Here is a 17134-nt window from a genome sequence, read left to right on the forward strand (position 1 = left end):
AAAAGCTCTGCTAGAGCAGAACACAGCAAGATCTGGGACTAACTGGGCCTCTCTCACCTCTGGCATTGCACCTGCCCTGTGGGTTGTCAACAGTGTCTCGGTGGCACCTTAGCAAAAGGTCCAGAGGTCCGGAACAAACTAAGCAGAAGTGTGGACCACAGTTTCATAGAGGCAGGGACAGAAAACTATCCCCACAAGATAGCCACACCACGTCTTCCAGTAGTTTCCTGTAATGACAAGCAGGGAAGCTAGGATGGTTCTTCATAGTGTTTTGATTTAACATTTCTTTCTAATGAAGAAAAATTATGTAAATACAGAATGGCTTCACAGGTCTTACAAAATGTCTTCCTGCAGTACACTGCAACTACAGCCAAGTTCTTTTCTTAGAAGGAAATTTCCTGTTAAGGGAAACATTTCAGTAGTAATACATAGAAATTAAAATTACTTCAAAAAAATTAAAACTGCATTTCATAAAACTCACCAAGTTTTCAGTCCATGAGCTGAAATTAATATGTCCTCAAAGGACTGCAGCTCAGATAAGGGAAACTCTGTCATGAAACCTTGGTGGCAACTTGCATGTAAACAGTGTTTATTGGCTAGTGGCTAGTCAGAAGAGACCTTCCTATCTGTGCCATTCTGTGAAGCCACTCATGACTGACAGACTTCTGTGGTCCGCAGCTTCTGAGCTGTGTTCATATACTTGCTCATTTCAGACAGGCATGTTTATGTATCTCACATATGGAACCCAGCTCCCTTTGTATTCCTATGTCCATCTTGAGTGAACCCATACATGCCACCATTTACCTTGTGTCCAGCTGCTCTGGACGTTATCTGTTGGCAAACCACAAAACTCATGCTGGCCTGGACCATGTGGTAACCTTGGGCAATGTCTACCCAACAGACTTGCTAAATGCAGAGCCTAGTCAATGACCAGGCAGACGGCCTTGAAGGGCCAACACCTGTCATTACTAGAATTCAGCATAGCCCAGGGCTACCAGACCCCGACCCCTTCTCACCTTTTATTCCGTAACTTTGCCCAATCCCAATGATGCAGCCATAGTTTTTCTAAGCTACAGTGTTGAACAATGCTGGGTCTCTCATTCTGCTTGTATCTAGATCCTCTAGTTCCCACTTGAAAAGGGGATAGGGTAAACTTGAACCAAGAACCAATTCTCCTCCTGGGAATTCTTCTGCTGTCCAGGGCCGCCTTCTGGCATTGACTGGCTCAGCCCTGGGCACTGCTCTGACTTCAGCTCTGCTCCACTGCAGGCCTTGTGTATGACACACTGATGTTGAAGCATCAGTGCACCTGTGGGAACACCAACAGCCACCCGGAGCATGCTGGGAGGATTCAGAGCATCTGGTCCCGCCTGCAGGAGACTGGTCTCCGTGGCAAGTGTGAGGTATGGGGGTCTATCTAAGGTGATAGAGGAACACCCATTGCCTTTCTTGCTCCTGGACATGGCTTCCAGCCTGCTCTATTCACAGTGTCTGACTGTTTTCATGTTACAGTGATGGAGAGAATCCAAGAAACATTGCCTATGTTTCCTCGTCCCCATCCATACTGTCTATGGGTTTCTGAGAAGCCCATCTTGGCACCTTTGCTGTTGTTGTGATAGAATACCTGAGGCTTGTGCTTTAATAAAGCAGAGAGGTCTGTTTACCACAGTTCTGGTTGGTTCCAAACCAAGATACCAGCATCTCACGAGAATGCCTTGACTAAACCACAACTTGACAGAGAAGCAGAAAAGAGACTGCTGTGTAGGCCGGCCTTTCTCTGTGACAACTTGTTCATTTGAGAACTAATTTAGTCATAAAGGCCTGAACCTTTATGACTTCTAAGGGTGAAGTCCCTGTTTCCCAGTTACCTCCTATCAGAACCACCTCTTGCTGGACCCACAGTACCAACACTACCAGATTGGGTGTGTAGCTTTTTTTCCATGAACCTTTGGGGCTTCCTATGGCAGAGTCCAAACTGTTTTCCTAAGATTCTGTATCTTCTACAGAAGCTAGCACCATGGGCTGTGCTCCTCAAACCCACAGTGCCAGGCTGCTTCCCCATGGCTGTCTCTGCCTTCTTCCTAGTTACTTTTCAGCATGCTCCTGTGACTGGCCAGTGTGTACATCCATACTTCTGCAGTGAGAGAGGGGTTCAAGACTCGGGGAAAATGAGCCAACTTGTCCCGTTAGTCCTATCAGCTACATCAGAAAGCCTCTCTGAGGACGTGTGGAGGGCTTGGACCTTTTCTTCCTCAAATGTTAGGTTCTGCAAGGCAGTGGCCAGCGTGGAAAGTGCCTTCTCCCCCACACACACACCACCACCCTCCCTCTGTCCCCCAACCCCATTAGCTTTGCCTCTGGTTCCTTTATGCCAGCCCCAGGGATCTGTGTAGGAAGGCTCTAATAGGGTTGTCTCTCTAGGTGTGGTCCTCAATTTTCCTAGCTGCCATGCTTGCTCTCAGAAGGTCTCCCTATCTGCCAGTGGGGTTCAGGTTTACCCCACATTTGGCCACAACAGAGCTGGTCACATACAGTATGGCTCTGGCCAAGATCATGTTGAGCCTCTTCTGGTTCTCCACACATGGCTCAGCAGGATGCAGTCCCAGGTCCTGTGCACTCAGGAGTTCTAAGCTGAGGAAGAAGGATAAACTTGTGTAGGGCATGGCTCTGCTCCTGGGAGCTCATAGGCTCAGATGGGCCTTCCCATCTGTGCAGTAGGACTAGCATCACCCACAGGATTGCCTTCAGTACCTGCCAAGGGAATCTGCTATGACCTCTCTTCAACTTGAAAACCCCTTCCATGTCATTCCCCCAGATTGTCCTACACATCAGCATAGGATAGGGCACAAGGAGGCTCAGAGGCACTAGCAGGAGCCCCGTGGAGCAGCAGTTACTTGTTTCCTCTCTGTGAGCCCGACTGCCCTCCTGTATGCTCTGCAGTATTCATTTACATCATCCCAGGGCTCATGGGTCCCCAGTGTCCCTTACCTCTCAAATTGTACTTCACTTTTGGGGACAAACCAATATCAAGCCCACACCTGCTCCTGATGGCCCTCTGTGTGGGAAATGAACATTGAGGGGTGAGGTGAGGCGCCACAGGTACCTGCTTTGGGAATCTATCCAGAATGCTATGCCACTGGGGGGCAGCATTGACCTGTGTACACAAGCCCTGAGAAAAATCCTCTTTCCTCTCGTGCTCCAGCTGGCCCTTGCATCCTGCCATCCTGCCCATCCAGATGCTGCCCTGAGGCATCCTTCAGTTGACAGCATTCACAGATGTCTTGCCCCCTCCCAGGAAAGTATATTCAGGCACGAGTGTGAGACAGATTCTCAGCTAAGAAAGCAAGTAGAGCTGGGCTGGTTTGAGAGTATAAATATCTGAGAAAGCAGGATAGCCACCCAGCTCACCTTCCGTTGTACTGTCATAGAGATGTGAGAGATATTTGCCATATCAGGGCCACTGGCAGAGGATTTTTAGATGTCAGTCTATGAAGTCAGAGCAGAGTTGGCAGGAGCTTCAGGAGATACCGGTAGGCTAGGACAAGATGGGGCTTAGAACCATTGGCAACAGTAAAAACACTGACCAGCTTCCTAAGTGTAAGTACTGTAATCCCAAGCATGGGAAGCTTACCTTGTCATCTTTTTGTTGTGCAGAGGAGCTATTCCTTAATTCAGCCCAAGAAAGCAAGCTTGCATCCACACCAGCTCTCCATTGTCTGGCTTGTAACCTGAGTCCTAGGCCCTTGTCATTAGAGTTGATATCCAACACAGAAGTCAAGTAGATGATGCTATGATATCCCATAGACTCCCAACCACTGACTCTGAAACTAGAGCTTGGACTGTACCTCACGCTGGAGGGCCTGTGGGTGGTCTCACCCCATGAGTGGTGTGAACTAGAGAGAGGTCTTCTCTGTAGGCCCAGGCCCCTCTGCCAACCTGCAGAATCAGGGCCATACAATATTGGTTTAGGTTCTTTACCATGTAGGTCAGCGCCTGCTGGACCAGACAAATGGTCAGGAAGAGGAGAGCAGATCTGTTGTCAACAGCTTGTTGAGTGATGAGGACTTTCCTTTGCCTGACCTCCAAGGAGCCCTTTCCCTATAAAATATTTGTCTGTTTCATAGCCCCCCGGCCAACTAGATTAAGTGATTAACTCAACTGAAGGGCAGGCACTCATCTGCTGATTTGAAGGTAGCCCAGAGTAGATGTGGTGATATTACAATCTGCAGAGGAGCACAGCACTCCTAAGCACCTTCCAGTGCAAGCACAGATTCCAGTGTGTCAGCCGTGGGCAAGAGCGGGCCACAGAGAGCTGCTGTTGAGGGACACTAGAGCAATGTCTTGAGTCCTTTGAGAATGAGCTCAGGCAGCTTGCCTCACCTCTGACACTTCTTGCTGTGTTAAGCCCAGACCCTGGTTCCAGAAAGCAAAGTAATAATTTGTTGAAAATCATATGTGTGATAGTGAAGGGTAGCATGTTGAAACCTAGAATCATTTTTAAATGTTTTTCAAAGCTATGATTAAAAGGCAAGCCACCTAATATACTTTTAAAGATTGTGTTAGGAACTGTTTTGTTTCTGATTTTCAATAATCTAATAATTATACGCCCATCGTCATAACCGAACTGTATTCCCTCTGGCGCAGTAGCCTTGCTGAAGTAGAAAGTGACCTGACATATTTGTTCTTACCTTATGTCCCTACAGTGCATCCGTGGACGCAAAGCTACATTGGAAGAGCTGCAGACAGTGCACTCGGAGGCCCACACACTCCTTTATGGCACAAACCCTCTCAACAGACAGAAACTGGACAGTAAGAAACTTCTAGGTACTCGAGACCTTCCTTACATCCCTACCAGGCTTGATCTCCTGCAAGTGATGTTTCTACCCTTTGGCCCCTGTAGCTGGGCTACTGTGTGGCTGACCAGGACAGGAAGGCTGGATCTACAGTCCATTCTGGAAGCTGCTCAGGACTGTGTGAGAGCAGGAGTGTACAGTCCTTGTCCTGTTTGCAGTTTTTTTCTTAAATCTCTTAGGGAGAGGCTGAGAGGACATGGAGAGCCCCAGGCTTGGCCATGTTCTGAGTAGCAGAAATCTATTCTACCTCACCACCGGGGTCTTTATCCAATAAAAAGTAGGATTTGACAAGCTGTGCGACCTACATTGCCCATATGGTTTACCCCACAGAACCCAGCAGCTTTGTGGTGACTTTTGCAGTGATCCAAGATGGCAGACAGTAGGGATAGGACAGAGCTAGGGTTAGTGCTTTTTGCCTTGGGACTCTGACTTCAGGTCATGGTTTAACAATGGGGGTTCTTGAGATGCCCAAAGTCCATCTCCCACCTACAGTCCCCAAATGGGCCCCATGTGTGCTCACTTTCACCCTCAGAAAACAGGGGACTCCCCCTGCAGGAGCTTGGCCAGTTCAAAGGACTCTAACACTGAGGGTTCCCAGCAAATAGTATCCTCATGTTTACAGAGCTATTGCCCATCCGAAGCTGCCAGTGTAGGCTCCACATGAGGTCAGGAACAGACAGGACAGTGCTTGCCAGGCAGCTAGAGACTAAGGCTGTACTTAGTGTCCTCGAATTGGGAAGATACTATGAACAAAGGTGAAGGAAGAAGTGTAGGTCACTTGAACACTAGTCCCAAGCTTGTGGCCCGCACTACTCCACTAAAGCCTACTTGTGCATGGATGTCCTTCTTTGTTAGGACATTTTCCCCACACACTATACACATCCCCGTTCCCCAGCAGCCATGCTAGTGACTGACTCTGTTGCTGTACCCTGTGTCTTTGTGGTAGCCATGTGAGGTCCTCACTTGGTGTCCTTTCCCTCCTGGCTAAGCTTTGCCCTTTCACACTGTGGGAGGTACCCAGTCTGTCACTGCCTAACCCCTCAAGACCCCTGTTTAAGCTTCTACAGGGTCCTAACAACAGATCTTCACAAACATCTTTGGCCGAAGTATTTGAGACATAGTAATAGCAGTTACCCCAAGTTCTGTTAAAGTAGCCCTAGTTAGATTTGTAAATACTACTTTGATTTTCTTTCCTTTTTAAATCCAATCCACACATTTCTCTTCCATGTACAAAGACCCTTTGTAGTTCTTCCCTGAAGTGAATTGCCGTTGTGGTGGGCAGTCACCTTCCCTAGAAGCAAGGGGGCACCTAACAGTCATGATGAAGAAAGGCCCGGCTTGGGTCAGCTGTAAAGCTGTCAAGGCAGACCTCTGAAAGACCGGCTGCCACAGAGTGTGCGTTGTCTGTCTTACCCATCCACATGCTGAAACATCAACTAGCACTCTGCTGGGAGCAGACCAGAGGGCCAGACTTCAGGAGTGTTTTTGCAACCTGACTTAGTGGTTATGACCTCAAACTGCCAACAGGTAGAGCTAGGCTGTGGCCTAAGCTGGGGTGAAAGATACTCAGTCTAGAACAGGGGACCCTTGGATACAGCTTATGATGGACATAAAAGCTCTTGTCATGAGCATCATGCCCTGCCTCCTATTCAAGTGTGCTCTCTGTGCTTAATATCTAATAATGTTCCTTTTTCCCTCTTCACTGGCTGGAAATGAGCATGAAAATATTCCAGTGATTGACATCTGGAATGTACATGGCACTGACTCTAGTTTCAAAGGGAAATGCACTTTCATAGCCTTCGCCACCACATAACCAATGTGAATTTACTGAAGAAAGTCTCAGGTTCCTTTCTTGACATTGCACTGCCGTACCTTTGTTAGAATGAGGGGTAATAATGAAAGTGCTGTCTCTCATGCCTGGCTGATTCCAACTTCAGATGCCAGGTGCCCTGTGCAATGGCTTCAGTCTGTGATACAGACCTATAATGGCTGCAGTTGAACAGTACACAGTGAGCAGGTGCAGTGTGGCTTGTAGTCCACATCCCTCCTTCCCAGCCTTTTCCCAAAGGTCCAGACTTTCCCTACCTACCCTATCCCCATTCCCTGAATGGATGTCATCTTTGGAAAGGATAGCTACCATTTAAGACACTGATTTGACATGTTGCTTCTCTGTATAACTCCCCTACATATCTGCCCCTGAAGATTTCACTCTGCTGCAAGAACCTGTGTATGCAAAGTTTAGAGCATTTTTACCTGCTGCCCACCTGTCACTGAAGGAAAGATGTATTTAATCTCCCTGTTCTGCCTCCCTTATTTGTATGTGCAAATAAGGACCAAGCCCTGGACCTATGCTATGAATGCTTAGCTGTTTGAGGCAGAAAGGCAGGGGTGATAAGAAGGTGGCCTCGGTAGGACCCAAGAGTCCTAGCCTTCAAGAAACAGTAGGAAACGGAAACCACAACAGTGCTGTTTCCTCAGCATGAGTTGGGAGGACTGATAGTGGCAAGGAATATGCAGGTATGGCCTTATTCCTGCATTGCCCATAGTGGCCCAGTGCCCCCAAGTAACAGGCCAGGAATGGGCTAATTTACTGAGATCCATACTTGGACCTTCAGCCAGACATGTAGATACATCGAACTTCTCCTAACTCTAAGATCTTCCAGCACTTATGGAAGAGGTTTTGTGCTTTAGCAGGAATACTATCAGGTATACACAAGCTTCCCTGCCCACAGGTTCTCAAGGCAGAGTGATGTCTGGATTGTGCAGGTCTCCTGGGAGGCCCACCCACCCCCTCCTGTGGCTGTCTAACCATGAAAGCCTGCTCCCTCTCAGGCTCTGGCAGAACCACTCTCCTTGTACTTGTTGCCTAGTGGTGGAGCCTTGCAGGGGAGCCAGTGGAACAAGAACCATCTTGCACTCACGGATCCAGTGCTACCCTGATCTGACCCTCATCTTCTCCCCACAGGCTCGCTGACCTCCGTGTTTGTCAGGCTCCCTTGTGGTGGTGTTGGGGTAAGTATTTCTTTAATGTGTAAATAATGTCCTGTTTGTTCTCAGAGCCCCAGTGGTCACAGAAATCATTGCCTTGCTCTCTCGAGTGGGTAATGGCTGCCAGGTGTTTTCCATAAACAGTACTACGGGACAGGCGGGGGCCATGTGGGGCTTCAAAGGAACTGAGAGCTGGGAGCTTTTTTTTTTTTTTTTTTTTACCAAACTCAGGCACCTTTTTGAAGGGAAGGTTGTCTGACAATGCATCTGGAGCCCTGCTAATCCTCAGTTCTTGTGCACCTTATGTGTAGACTGCCTTGGAACATCCTCAATAGCACTGTGCTCGTGTTCACACAGGCCACAGAGGCTTTTTGGGGAAGAGTGGGCTTGTTCTGCACCACTTACTAACTTGTACTCCAGATAGAGTTCTCTGTAACATGTCCATGAATCAGGTGACATTATCTGCTTTGTGGTTGATAGCCATTTCTATAGCCAGGTGAAAAGAGCAACTCGTCACTTGGGAGACAGACTGAGACACACAAGTGGCAAAGAACTGGCCATCAAAGTGTCTACTCCAACTGCACAGACAGCCCTTAGTTTCTGTCGCCACACTGGCCTCAGGAGATAGAGGTTCTGCTGTATTCCTGTCCTCTGGGATGCAAGAATGGGACCAACCCTCCATTCTGATCTTCTGACCCTTCAAATCCCACTGCACCACTGTGTGTTGGGCCAGAGTTGTCCAGGCCAAACCTGTACCATGTTTGATCACAGATCCTGGGGTGAAGCTGAGGTCTGGATTCTGTTATGGAAATGAAACAAAATTGTTTTCTTCCTGAGTCTTTACAGAAATCGCTGCTTTGAAAATTGTCCCGTCAGAAAGAGAATCGATGGCATCTATTCATACCACCACCAAGCCCTCCTGGAGTTACTTTGTTTTGTATTGTAAATAGGCTGCAATCTCTTAATTCGGGGCAAATTTTTGGCCCGACTTGAAAAGATTTGGATTTGCACTGCCCTGCAGCCAGAGAGCCCTTTGCAAGGCAGCATTTATAATTTGCAAATGAAAACTAAATGCAAGCTTAGATCTAGGGGCAAACCTGGGCAGTCTCCTGCACCACTAGCCCCAGATCTGAGGTGCAACAGGCATGCCAGATGCAGACACACTGCACAGATGTAAGTGGAGCCAATGAAATCCAGCCTGGAAAGGGGAGTTGGGATTTTCAGGTCTTTCGCATAGGTTCTGAGGCAGGAAAAAGGCCTACAGGCTCTGGCCTGAGTAGACTAAATTTTCCTTCTAGGGCCAACCCACCGGTGTGTCAGAGCAATGGGAGAACTGTGTAGGGTGTGTAGGATGGGGAGCAGGCACCCAAAGGCAGATCCTCTGTCCCTAGAAGCAGCTTTCCATTGCCATCTCCTTCTTGTAATATTTCTTTCAGAGTTGAAATCCTTCCTTAGCTCTGTTAAGGTTTGAAAATAGTTTCAACCATTTTTTCAAACCAAATAAAAACACTCCTGCATTTGTTCACCTCATTATTGTAAATTCCAAACTAGTAAGGACCTGTGTTCTTGACTTTCCCTGCTCCTGTCCCAGCCCTGCCTAGGACCTACCCTCCCACTTGAGCCTCCTGATTCCCAGGACTCACCCAAATTTGCCACGTGCTCCATTATTGTTATTCAGTTTTCATTTCCCAGGTGCATCTGTGTTTCCATTTCACCTATGTCTATCCTTCCTGTAAAGCGCTTTTCTATAGCTCCCATTCCACATTCGCATCACCACCCTGACTAAACAGGGCTGCCCCTCGGTACCACTTCAAGGGAAGCAGCTGGACAGACACTGGAAGAAAGTAGCAGGGAAGTCTTGTTCAAGTCTTTGCAACCTGGGCTACTGTAGTGGGGATTGTCCGAGGGTTCACCCCTTCCTCTGTGAAGAAGGGGGCTTGGCCAGACTACGACACTTACCTCTAATGTCCAGAAGCGTACAGATAACAGAAAGCCCTGGAAGATCAGGTGAATGACATGCATAGTCCCTTCCCCAAGTCTTAGCCCAGGTCTAAAGCCAGGCTCCCTCCTCACACTTGGGAAGGAAATGATCACTGAGCTCATACATAGCCTTTGACTTGACTTGAACTGCCCAGGACACTGCTGCCCCCTGGACTGATGAACTGTCTCCTGCACTGTCACCTTTGATATTATAATGAGCTGATAATGATTTGATTCTCCAGCCAAAGCTGGTCTTCGTAGGACCACAGGCCACTGTCTCAACTTTGAATAGTGATGCCTCCCAGAAGGTCATCCTTTGGCATTTGGGAGCTCTTTAAAGAACATAGCCAGGACTAAGTACCCCTGTCAGTGAAGTCTAAACCCATACAAAGGAGTTTGAGGTTGTCTGTCTCTGAGAGTGAAGCTTGTGGAAAAGCTGAAAAGGGTTGCTCCTCCCACTGGTGATCAGTGTCTGTCAGTTAAAATGGCGTGGAAGGCCCAGGTGGAGATGTAGAGAGGTGCTTGTGGGTCTGGATTCCCAGCTCTTTGAGTGCTCAGAGGTGCTGTATGTGAGCATCTGGTAAACCTCAGATTTAAGAAGTTAAACAGCTTTAACTTCTTAGCCAAGCAACACTCACCCTACTCCCCCAGGCTATAACTCCCTGGCAAGACCTAAATCTCAGTGTATCTGGTCCAGGCCCCATGTATCCTCACAGGGCACACATACATTGACAGTTGTTCTGTGCCCTGACATTGCAGCCCTTTAATCCCTGCCTAGACTCCGCTTTGGGCTTTCCTGTAGACCTAGTAGTAGGAGTTCTTGTCTTGTTCCCCACTAGCCAAACCTTAAAAATACATCCTCCTGGGCCTGCAAGATGGCTCTGCAGGTAAGGATTCTTGCTGCCAAGCCTGACAACCAAGCTTAATCCCTGAGATTTATGTAGTGAAAGGAGGGAACTGACTCCTTTAAGTTGTCCTCTGACCTCCACAAGAATTTACTTTCATGTGTTCATACCATGTACACACACATATTCCAATGTAAGCTTTAAAAAACTGTAATGCCGTCTCCTTTGCCCAGGCCAGTAGAGAACTGGCTGGCCTGCTGCTGTTTGAAGTGGAAACTAACAAGCCACCTTCCGGCCACCCAGGACAGACCTGGTGGTTCTTTGTTATGCCTCATGCCCTAGTCCCATTTAATTACTCTCAGCCCATAGTAAGAGCGCGCAGTTAAAGTTAACACAAAGTAGAGCACTGATTGTAGTTTCTCTCCCATTTCATTTTCTGCTCGTTAACACAACTCTTAGCTCCAGTTCCAATTTAAAAAGTAGCCTAGGATCCTCACTGTCAGCTTCAGGTCTGTTGGAACAGGTGAAAGGAGAAGGATATCCCAGAGGGGATGGAACATGGTATTTCTGGTCACTTGATTCTTATTCCTGTGTTTAATGTTTTAGCACATTTCAAAGATATGTGCTAAAACCTGATATGGGTTGCTGTGTCTGCCCTGGCCAGTCTATAACACAGGGGCACAGCCTTAGGGGATCCAGGCTGCACAACCCTGTGTGATGGCAGTGACAGTGACCTAGGATTTGGCTCACCAAGGAGTGTTGTTTTCACAGGTGGATAGCGACACCATATGGAATGAGGTACACTCGTCGGGGGCAGCCCGCCTGGCTGTGGGCTGCGTGGTGGAGCTGGTCTTCAAGGTGGCCACGGGAGAGCTAAAGGTCAGTCAGCACAATAGATCTAGCTGGGCGACACAAGGAGGGTCAGCCCAATGTCCTTTTTCTGCCGGCGAGGGCCTGGAAAGGATTGGTGCAAGGTGGCTCCTGTCCGGGATAATGTAGACGCTCCATGCTGATGAAAATAAATAGTTCACATTCTGAGGTGGATCTGTGCAGCCCTTTACCCCTTCCCAGTTGCTCAGGAGCCCAGAAAGCTTTTGTTCATGTAGCTCCCTCTTTAGTATCAACTAATTGAGATTTAAAAAATGAGACATTTTCAGAGTATTGATTGTAAAATAACATCTGGCATAGTGCATGGCATCTAGATTCACATCTGTCTTACAACAGTGTGAAACTGGTGGAGAGACACTGACCTGTGTAAGCAAGGGTTGAAAAGGGAGTGTCTTGTGGTCCTCATGAAAACTAGAGACTAGCTAACTTCTCTGACCTGTGCCAGTGTTGGCACATGGCAAATCTTGAAGGCAGTGCAGCGTGGACCCTGCAGCCACCTGTTTGTTGTGTAGTTGTCTCACCCCCAGGATGTTTACTGAACCAGACAGCGGTTGGAAAGTTAAGGTCCTAGATCTCAGCATCCCTAACCCTAACAGAAATCATGCTTTGTTTTGTTTTTAAGATTTATATACTTTATTATATGTGCAGTGTTATGCCTGCACGTATGCCTGCACACCATAAGAGGGTACCAGATTTTATTATAGATGGTTGCTGAAAATTGAATGCAGGACCTCTGGAAGAACAGCCAGTGCTCTTAACCTCTGAACTGTCTCTCTAGCCCCTGTTTTGTTTTTTTAAACTCTTACTGCTACCTACCACTCATCTCATAAGAAATGCCATCCCGTCCAAAGTCCCTGTGCATAGGTACAGGCACGTGTGAAGTCCAAATCCCAACACTGGCACCTCCTGTCTGTCTTGTTCCCAGAAGTGAAAAGCATTATCCTTCTTGAGAAGTGTCTTAGATCTCAAGCAGTAAGGCCCATAATTTTGCTCATCTTTACAAGGAAAAAAGTATATCTCTAAGAAAAGAGGATCTGACTCAGCTCACAGTGAACAGTGTGCAGAGAGGCTTCCTGTAGCTAGCCAACACATGGCCCCATTCCGTACCATCACACTGTCTTCTCTACTCAGGATGGTATGCTAAAAGATGTGGGCCTGAAGATGGAAGGTGTCCACTTTGTGGAAACTTACCATGAGGATGCTCATGGGGAAACGTACCCTTGGGAATTCATTTGTGCTCATTGTCAGGGCTGTTGTATCTTCATTCCATGCTTGCCTGCTGCTCAGCACCATACATACTGTTGTCTGCTCAGTATAAGAGGCAGGTGGAATCAGAGGCTTGTTAGACTCCTGAAGCCAGTACCCGGAACTCAGCACAGAGTGCAGGCACAAGAATGAGAACAAAGTTTGCAGTACTGAGTGTCAGAGGGTGGCATCTGTCTTGGGTCTTTCCCTCTCAGCCTTACCACTGCCCTGTCTTGTCAACCCAGTCCCCTTGGCTGACCTTTGTGTGTTCAGCCCAACACTTCCTGGGGCTGGAGAGAGTCAGACTTGGTTGAGTGTTTTTACAGCAGCAGCCCCAGTGGTGTGCCAGGGGTTCTGTAGAGTATGAGTGATGGGGTGTAGGCTGTGCAGCCGTGCCATCCAGTGCCAGCTCTGTCGTGATTATTCTTAAAGATGGGAGTAGAGTTGGGTGCTGTGTATGTGACAGAGGTGAGCCCAAGACCTGCTTGAGGCATAGCATGGACACAGCAGTAGTCTATATGAGCACTTTGTTTTATTAGGGGATGATGGGAAAACAAGTTCTTCTTTAGCCAAGCTAGGCTCTGGCTCACAGTGTAGGTGAGACTGGCCTCAAGCTCCTGATCTTCCTTCTGGAGTCTAGCATGCCCAGCTTTCTTTTATCTGTATCCATGTTTGCCACAAGGCTGCTGGTGAGCAACAGGCAACAAGACTGTCTGGGATCCTAGGCCACACCCCCGCCAGTGGCTGCAACCCCGACTGTTGGCACTTAGAAACAGAGCCAGTGGGCCTACTGTCTGTCCTCAGGTCAGGCTTTCTGTACAGACTCCTTAACAAAGGAGCCAACTAACCCCATTTCCCATCCATGTCGTGGGACCAGTGATAATGGAAACCGCATCATCCTGTGGAGTCTGAATCTGATGTTTGTGCTGACTTTGGGGTATGAAATGCCTTTCCTCACTGTTTCCCACTGTCTGCTATCATTGCAGAATGGCTTTGCTGTGGTTCGCCCCCCAGGACACCATGCTGAGGAGAGCACACCCATGTAAGTGGACACAGGAGGCTGATAAAAATCATGGGTGGCAGGGCTGGGTGAGCATCTGAGGACCCAGGGAGGAGCTGAGTGGCCTTGTGCACATCACCCAGGCTGTGCTACTTTGTCTTCCTTGCCCACAGCTGAGGTAGACCTGTGATTTGAGAGTCGTGCAGTTGGATGAGGAATATAGACACAAAGACTTCCCTGTTGAGTTTAAGAAAGATGGTTCAAGTGGTTGAAATTATGACATCAGGGAAGCTGTGCCAGAGATGTGTGTGATGATGCGCTAGGTCCTTAGCCCACGGGAATAGTACCATTCACATTTATGATGGGTTTTACCACCCTTTTTAACCTAAGCATGATAATTCCTCATAGCCTTGCAGAGGTTGACCCAATTAAATAATCTCAAATAGTTATCTCCAAATGATTCCATATCCTGTCAAGTTGACAACTATTATTAACCTTTAACAGTGTCTGTGTGTGTCTTCAGTATGTGTTTGCATGTGTGTATCTGATATCTGTAGATGTATGTATTTGTGTCTGTATATTTGTGGTGTGTGCATGTGTGTTTGTATGTATGTTATATGTGTCTTGTAGTGTATACACTTACGTGTGCCTGTGTGCATATCTGGGGTGTAGGGAGATTGTCTATAGTGGGAAGATGTCTTCTATAGTGTGTGTGCTCATACTTCAGTATGTATTTCTGAGTGTGGTATATGTGTCTGGCAGGTGGGTCTTATGTGACACATGTGCTTATGTACCTGTGGATCTGTAGTATATGTACTTGGCTTGTGTGTCTATGTCTGTTGGTTAATCGCCAGCACCAGTTAAAGGTCCCAGTTAGGAACCAAATGGCCTTCGCCTGGACCCTCCAGAATATCATAGACTGTTGATATTCTACTATGAGTTGTATAAAAACAGTAACTAGACATCATCTTTGCAGGGGGTTCTGCTATTTTAACTCTGTGGCAATTGCAGCCAAACTTCTCCAGCAGAGGCTGAATGTGAGCAAGATCCTCATTGTGGACTGGGTGAGTGACTTCCTGCCCAGGCAGGCCTGGAAAGAGCATGCACGCCCACCTGTTTCCCCAGTGAACACCCTGACTGAGCATGGGCCTTCACCTCTACTGACACTTGGAATCAGGGAACAAACTGAACTTTCTGAACACGGTCCCAGAAATCAGCGAAGTAAAGCCTGAACCCATTAGAAGGTGGATTTAGGACTGAGACCAGCCGATCCTGCCAGTCATTAGCCTAACCTGCCAGGATAGTACACACGTTTGAGGGAGGCCACCATCGCTGGTCTTCGGTATGACCTCTCAGGAGACTGGAGCTTTGAAGGTCATGTTTAAGCCTGACTCTGTGCTCTGACCTGGGGACATGAACCTGGCTGCCCACCTTATGCTAGCTGAGACTCACTTCACACAAGTGACTGTGCCTCCATCTTCCCAAACAAGCACGGCTTCTTATAATCCGACTGTCTGGAATGGCTGCTGCTTCTCTGAAAGCTAAGCCAAATGTCAGAAGTAGCCAGATGTCGGGATATGCATGTCAGCACCCCTTCTTAGTCAAGTGCCTGGGTGTCATGAGCTCCGAGCAGCAGGTGAAGAGGCAGTCTGGGCTTCTACCAGGTCTATGATCATCACTGTGGTCGTGGCTGTGGGGAGCGGTCCCCAGGACAAGCATGCTGGATGACCCTGTACTGCATTCTGCATCATATGTGAAAAGCTGTACGAAGCCAGTGGATCTAAGACACATGCACAAAGAAACACTTTGATTCTGTGTCTCTTAACATACTTTAAGCCCACATCAGGTGGGGTTCTCATTTGGATTTCATGCCCTTCCAGTTTCAGAAAGAAACATTAAACTGCATGATGGTGACACATTGACACTACTATGACTTACTGTACACAGTGTTATCCATGGTTGCTCCTCTCAGCGGGGACCTGGTGAGATAGAAGGGGCACTTGTCTTCTCGAGTAGTTGAACATCCACATCCTACACTGAGCACAGATGACCCTGTAGAGAAAGCTTTTCACACACACAGCCATGCAGTGCAGAGCCACCCAGCCTGCCCATCCTGGGAACCAATTCTCATGGCCCACAACAGTGGCCACAGGCCTGGCAGAAATCAAAGCTGCCTCTTTTTCTTGCTTTCTGGTTCTCAGTTACACAGGTATCATGTCTTAAGAAAACAGCTGCTCACTTCCAGATGGGGGCCTGGGTACCCGTCTGTCACCTAAGTTCTTCTTCCATATGCCCTATGCGATGAGAAATACCTCACATGTGCCTGAACGTAGCCAACCCATAATCGGTAATTATCCTGATGGAAGTCGGAAATGGCTCACTGTAAATGCGGCAGGCACATAAGATGAATCAGATGGCTTGGTTTGAAATCCCAGCCTCAACTCAGCTGGAAGCTAGCCCCATTCTCTTCTCTGAAGTCAGGAATGTGCTCTGGTGCGCGTTACAGAGACCCTGCCAACTCAGACTCTAAACTTCAGCGTCTCTTGATGCAGCTGACACCCCTTAGCACCTTACTATAAGACGCAAACCAGGCTTAAGATTCTAAGGTGTTCACCAAGTAGGAACTGTTACCCCAAGGCTATACTTGAGGCCTGGTCCTCCCTAAGTCAGTTCTCTTGGTCTCTCAGGATGTACACCATGGGAATGGGACTCAGCAGGCCTTCTACAATGACCCCAATGTTCTCTACATGTCCCTGCACCGCTATGACGATGGGAACTTCTTCCCGGGAAGTGGAGCACCAGATGAGGTATGTAGAGTGTGTGAAATTTTGGGGGCATCTGGGGGGACATGCCAGCTTAGAGCCAGGTGCTACAGCTATCTGGAGAGCAGGGCAGATGCAGGCCACCCCAGACTGCCATTCTAGAAAATTCTACCCTAGATTATGCTGGGCCTGCCTTGGACCAGAATTTTTTCAATGTTCAGTGAGAATCTATACATCATTTCTGGTTCCGTTCAGGGCAAGGAAACATAAGGAGTTGTTATATTGCTCCTCCAGGACACCGGCTTCTCTGTACCTTGTGATGCCTTTTCCAACCGCTGTCTTTAGTGGGCATGCTTAGGCAGCACACTCATGCCCCTTGTTCATCTGGCATTTGGTACTACCTGGTAGTCCCAGGAACATAGAGCCTACCTTCCGAAGACAGTCCCAAAGTATAGAGCCTCTTCTGTGCACACATGATGCACAGGTCCTCAGAAGTGTCTCTCAGTGGTTCCTCCTAGTTTAGGGTCTGTGAGCAGCTGCAGCCCTGTAAAGTCTGCTCCACTGATCTTAGTG

At 48.0% G+C, this 17134-nt stretch overlaps 1 protein-coding gene across 11 annotated transcripts in view; it reads left to right on the forward strand.

The window, feature by feature from the left end:
- Hdac4 (histone deacetylase 4) overlaps positions 1 to 17134 on the forward strand; it is a 260113-nt gene that overhangs the window by 221087 nt on the left and 21892 nt on the right. For 9 of the 11 annotated variants that reach the window (XM_050163036.1, XM_050163037.1, XM_050163039.1 and 6 more), the window contains 7 exons: positions 1270 to 1403; positions 4704 to 4824; positions 7819 to 7865; positions 11438 to 11545; positions 13786 to 13841; positions 14776 to 14863; positions 16487 to 16606. In XM_050163036.1, the coding sequence (XP_050018993.1) occupies positions 1270 to 1403; positions 4704 to 4824; positions 7819 to 7865; positions 11438 to 11545; positions 13786 to 13841; positions 14776 to 14863; positions 16487 to 16606 (674 nt within the window). The remainder of the gene's footprint in view (positions 1 to 1269; positions 1404 to 4703; positions 4825 to 7818; positions 7866 to 11437; positions 11546 to 13785; positions 13842 to 14775; positions 14864 to 16486; positions 16607 to 17134) is intronic. The other 2 variants (XM_050163040.1, XM_050163044.1) reach the window with 1 other exon arrangement.

This window comes from Alexandromys fortis, unplaced genomic scaffold (genome assembly GCF_014885135.2).
Source record: "Alexandromys fortis isolate MF-2015 unplaced genomic scaffold, M_Fortis_MF-2015_v1.1 scaffold_139, whole genome shotgun sequence".
In the NCBI taxonomy this organism is placed as follows: domain Eukaryota; kingdom Metazoa; phylum Chordata; class Mammalia; order Rodentia; family Cricetidae; genus Alexandromys; species Alexandromys fortis.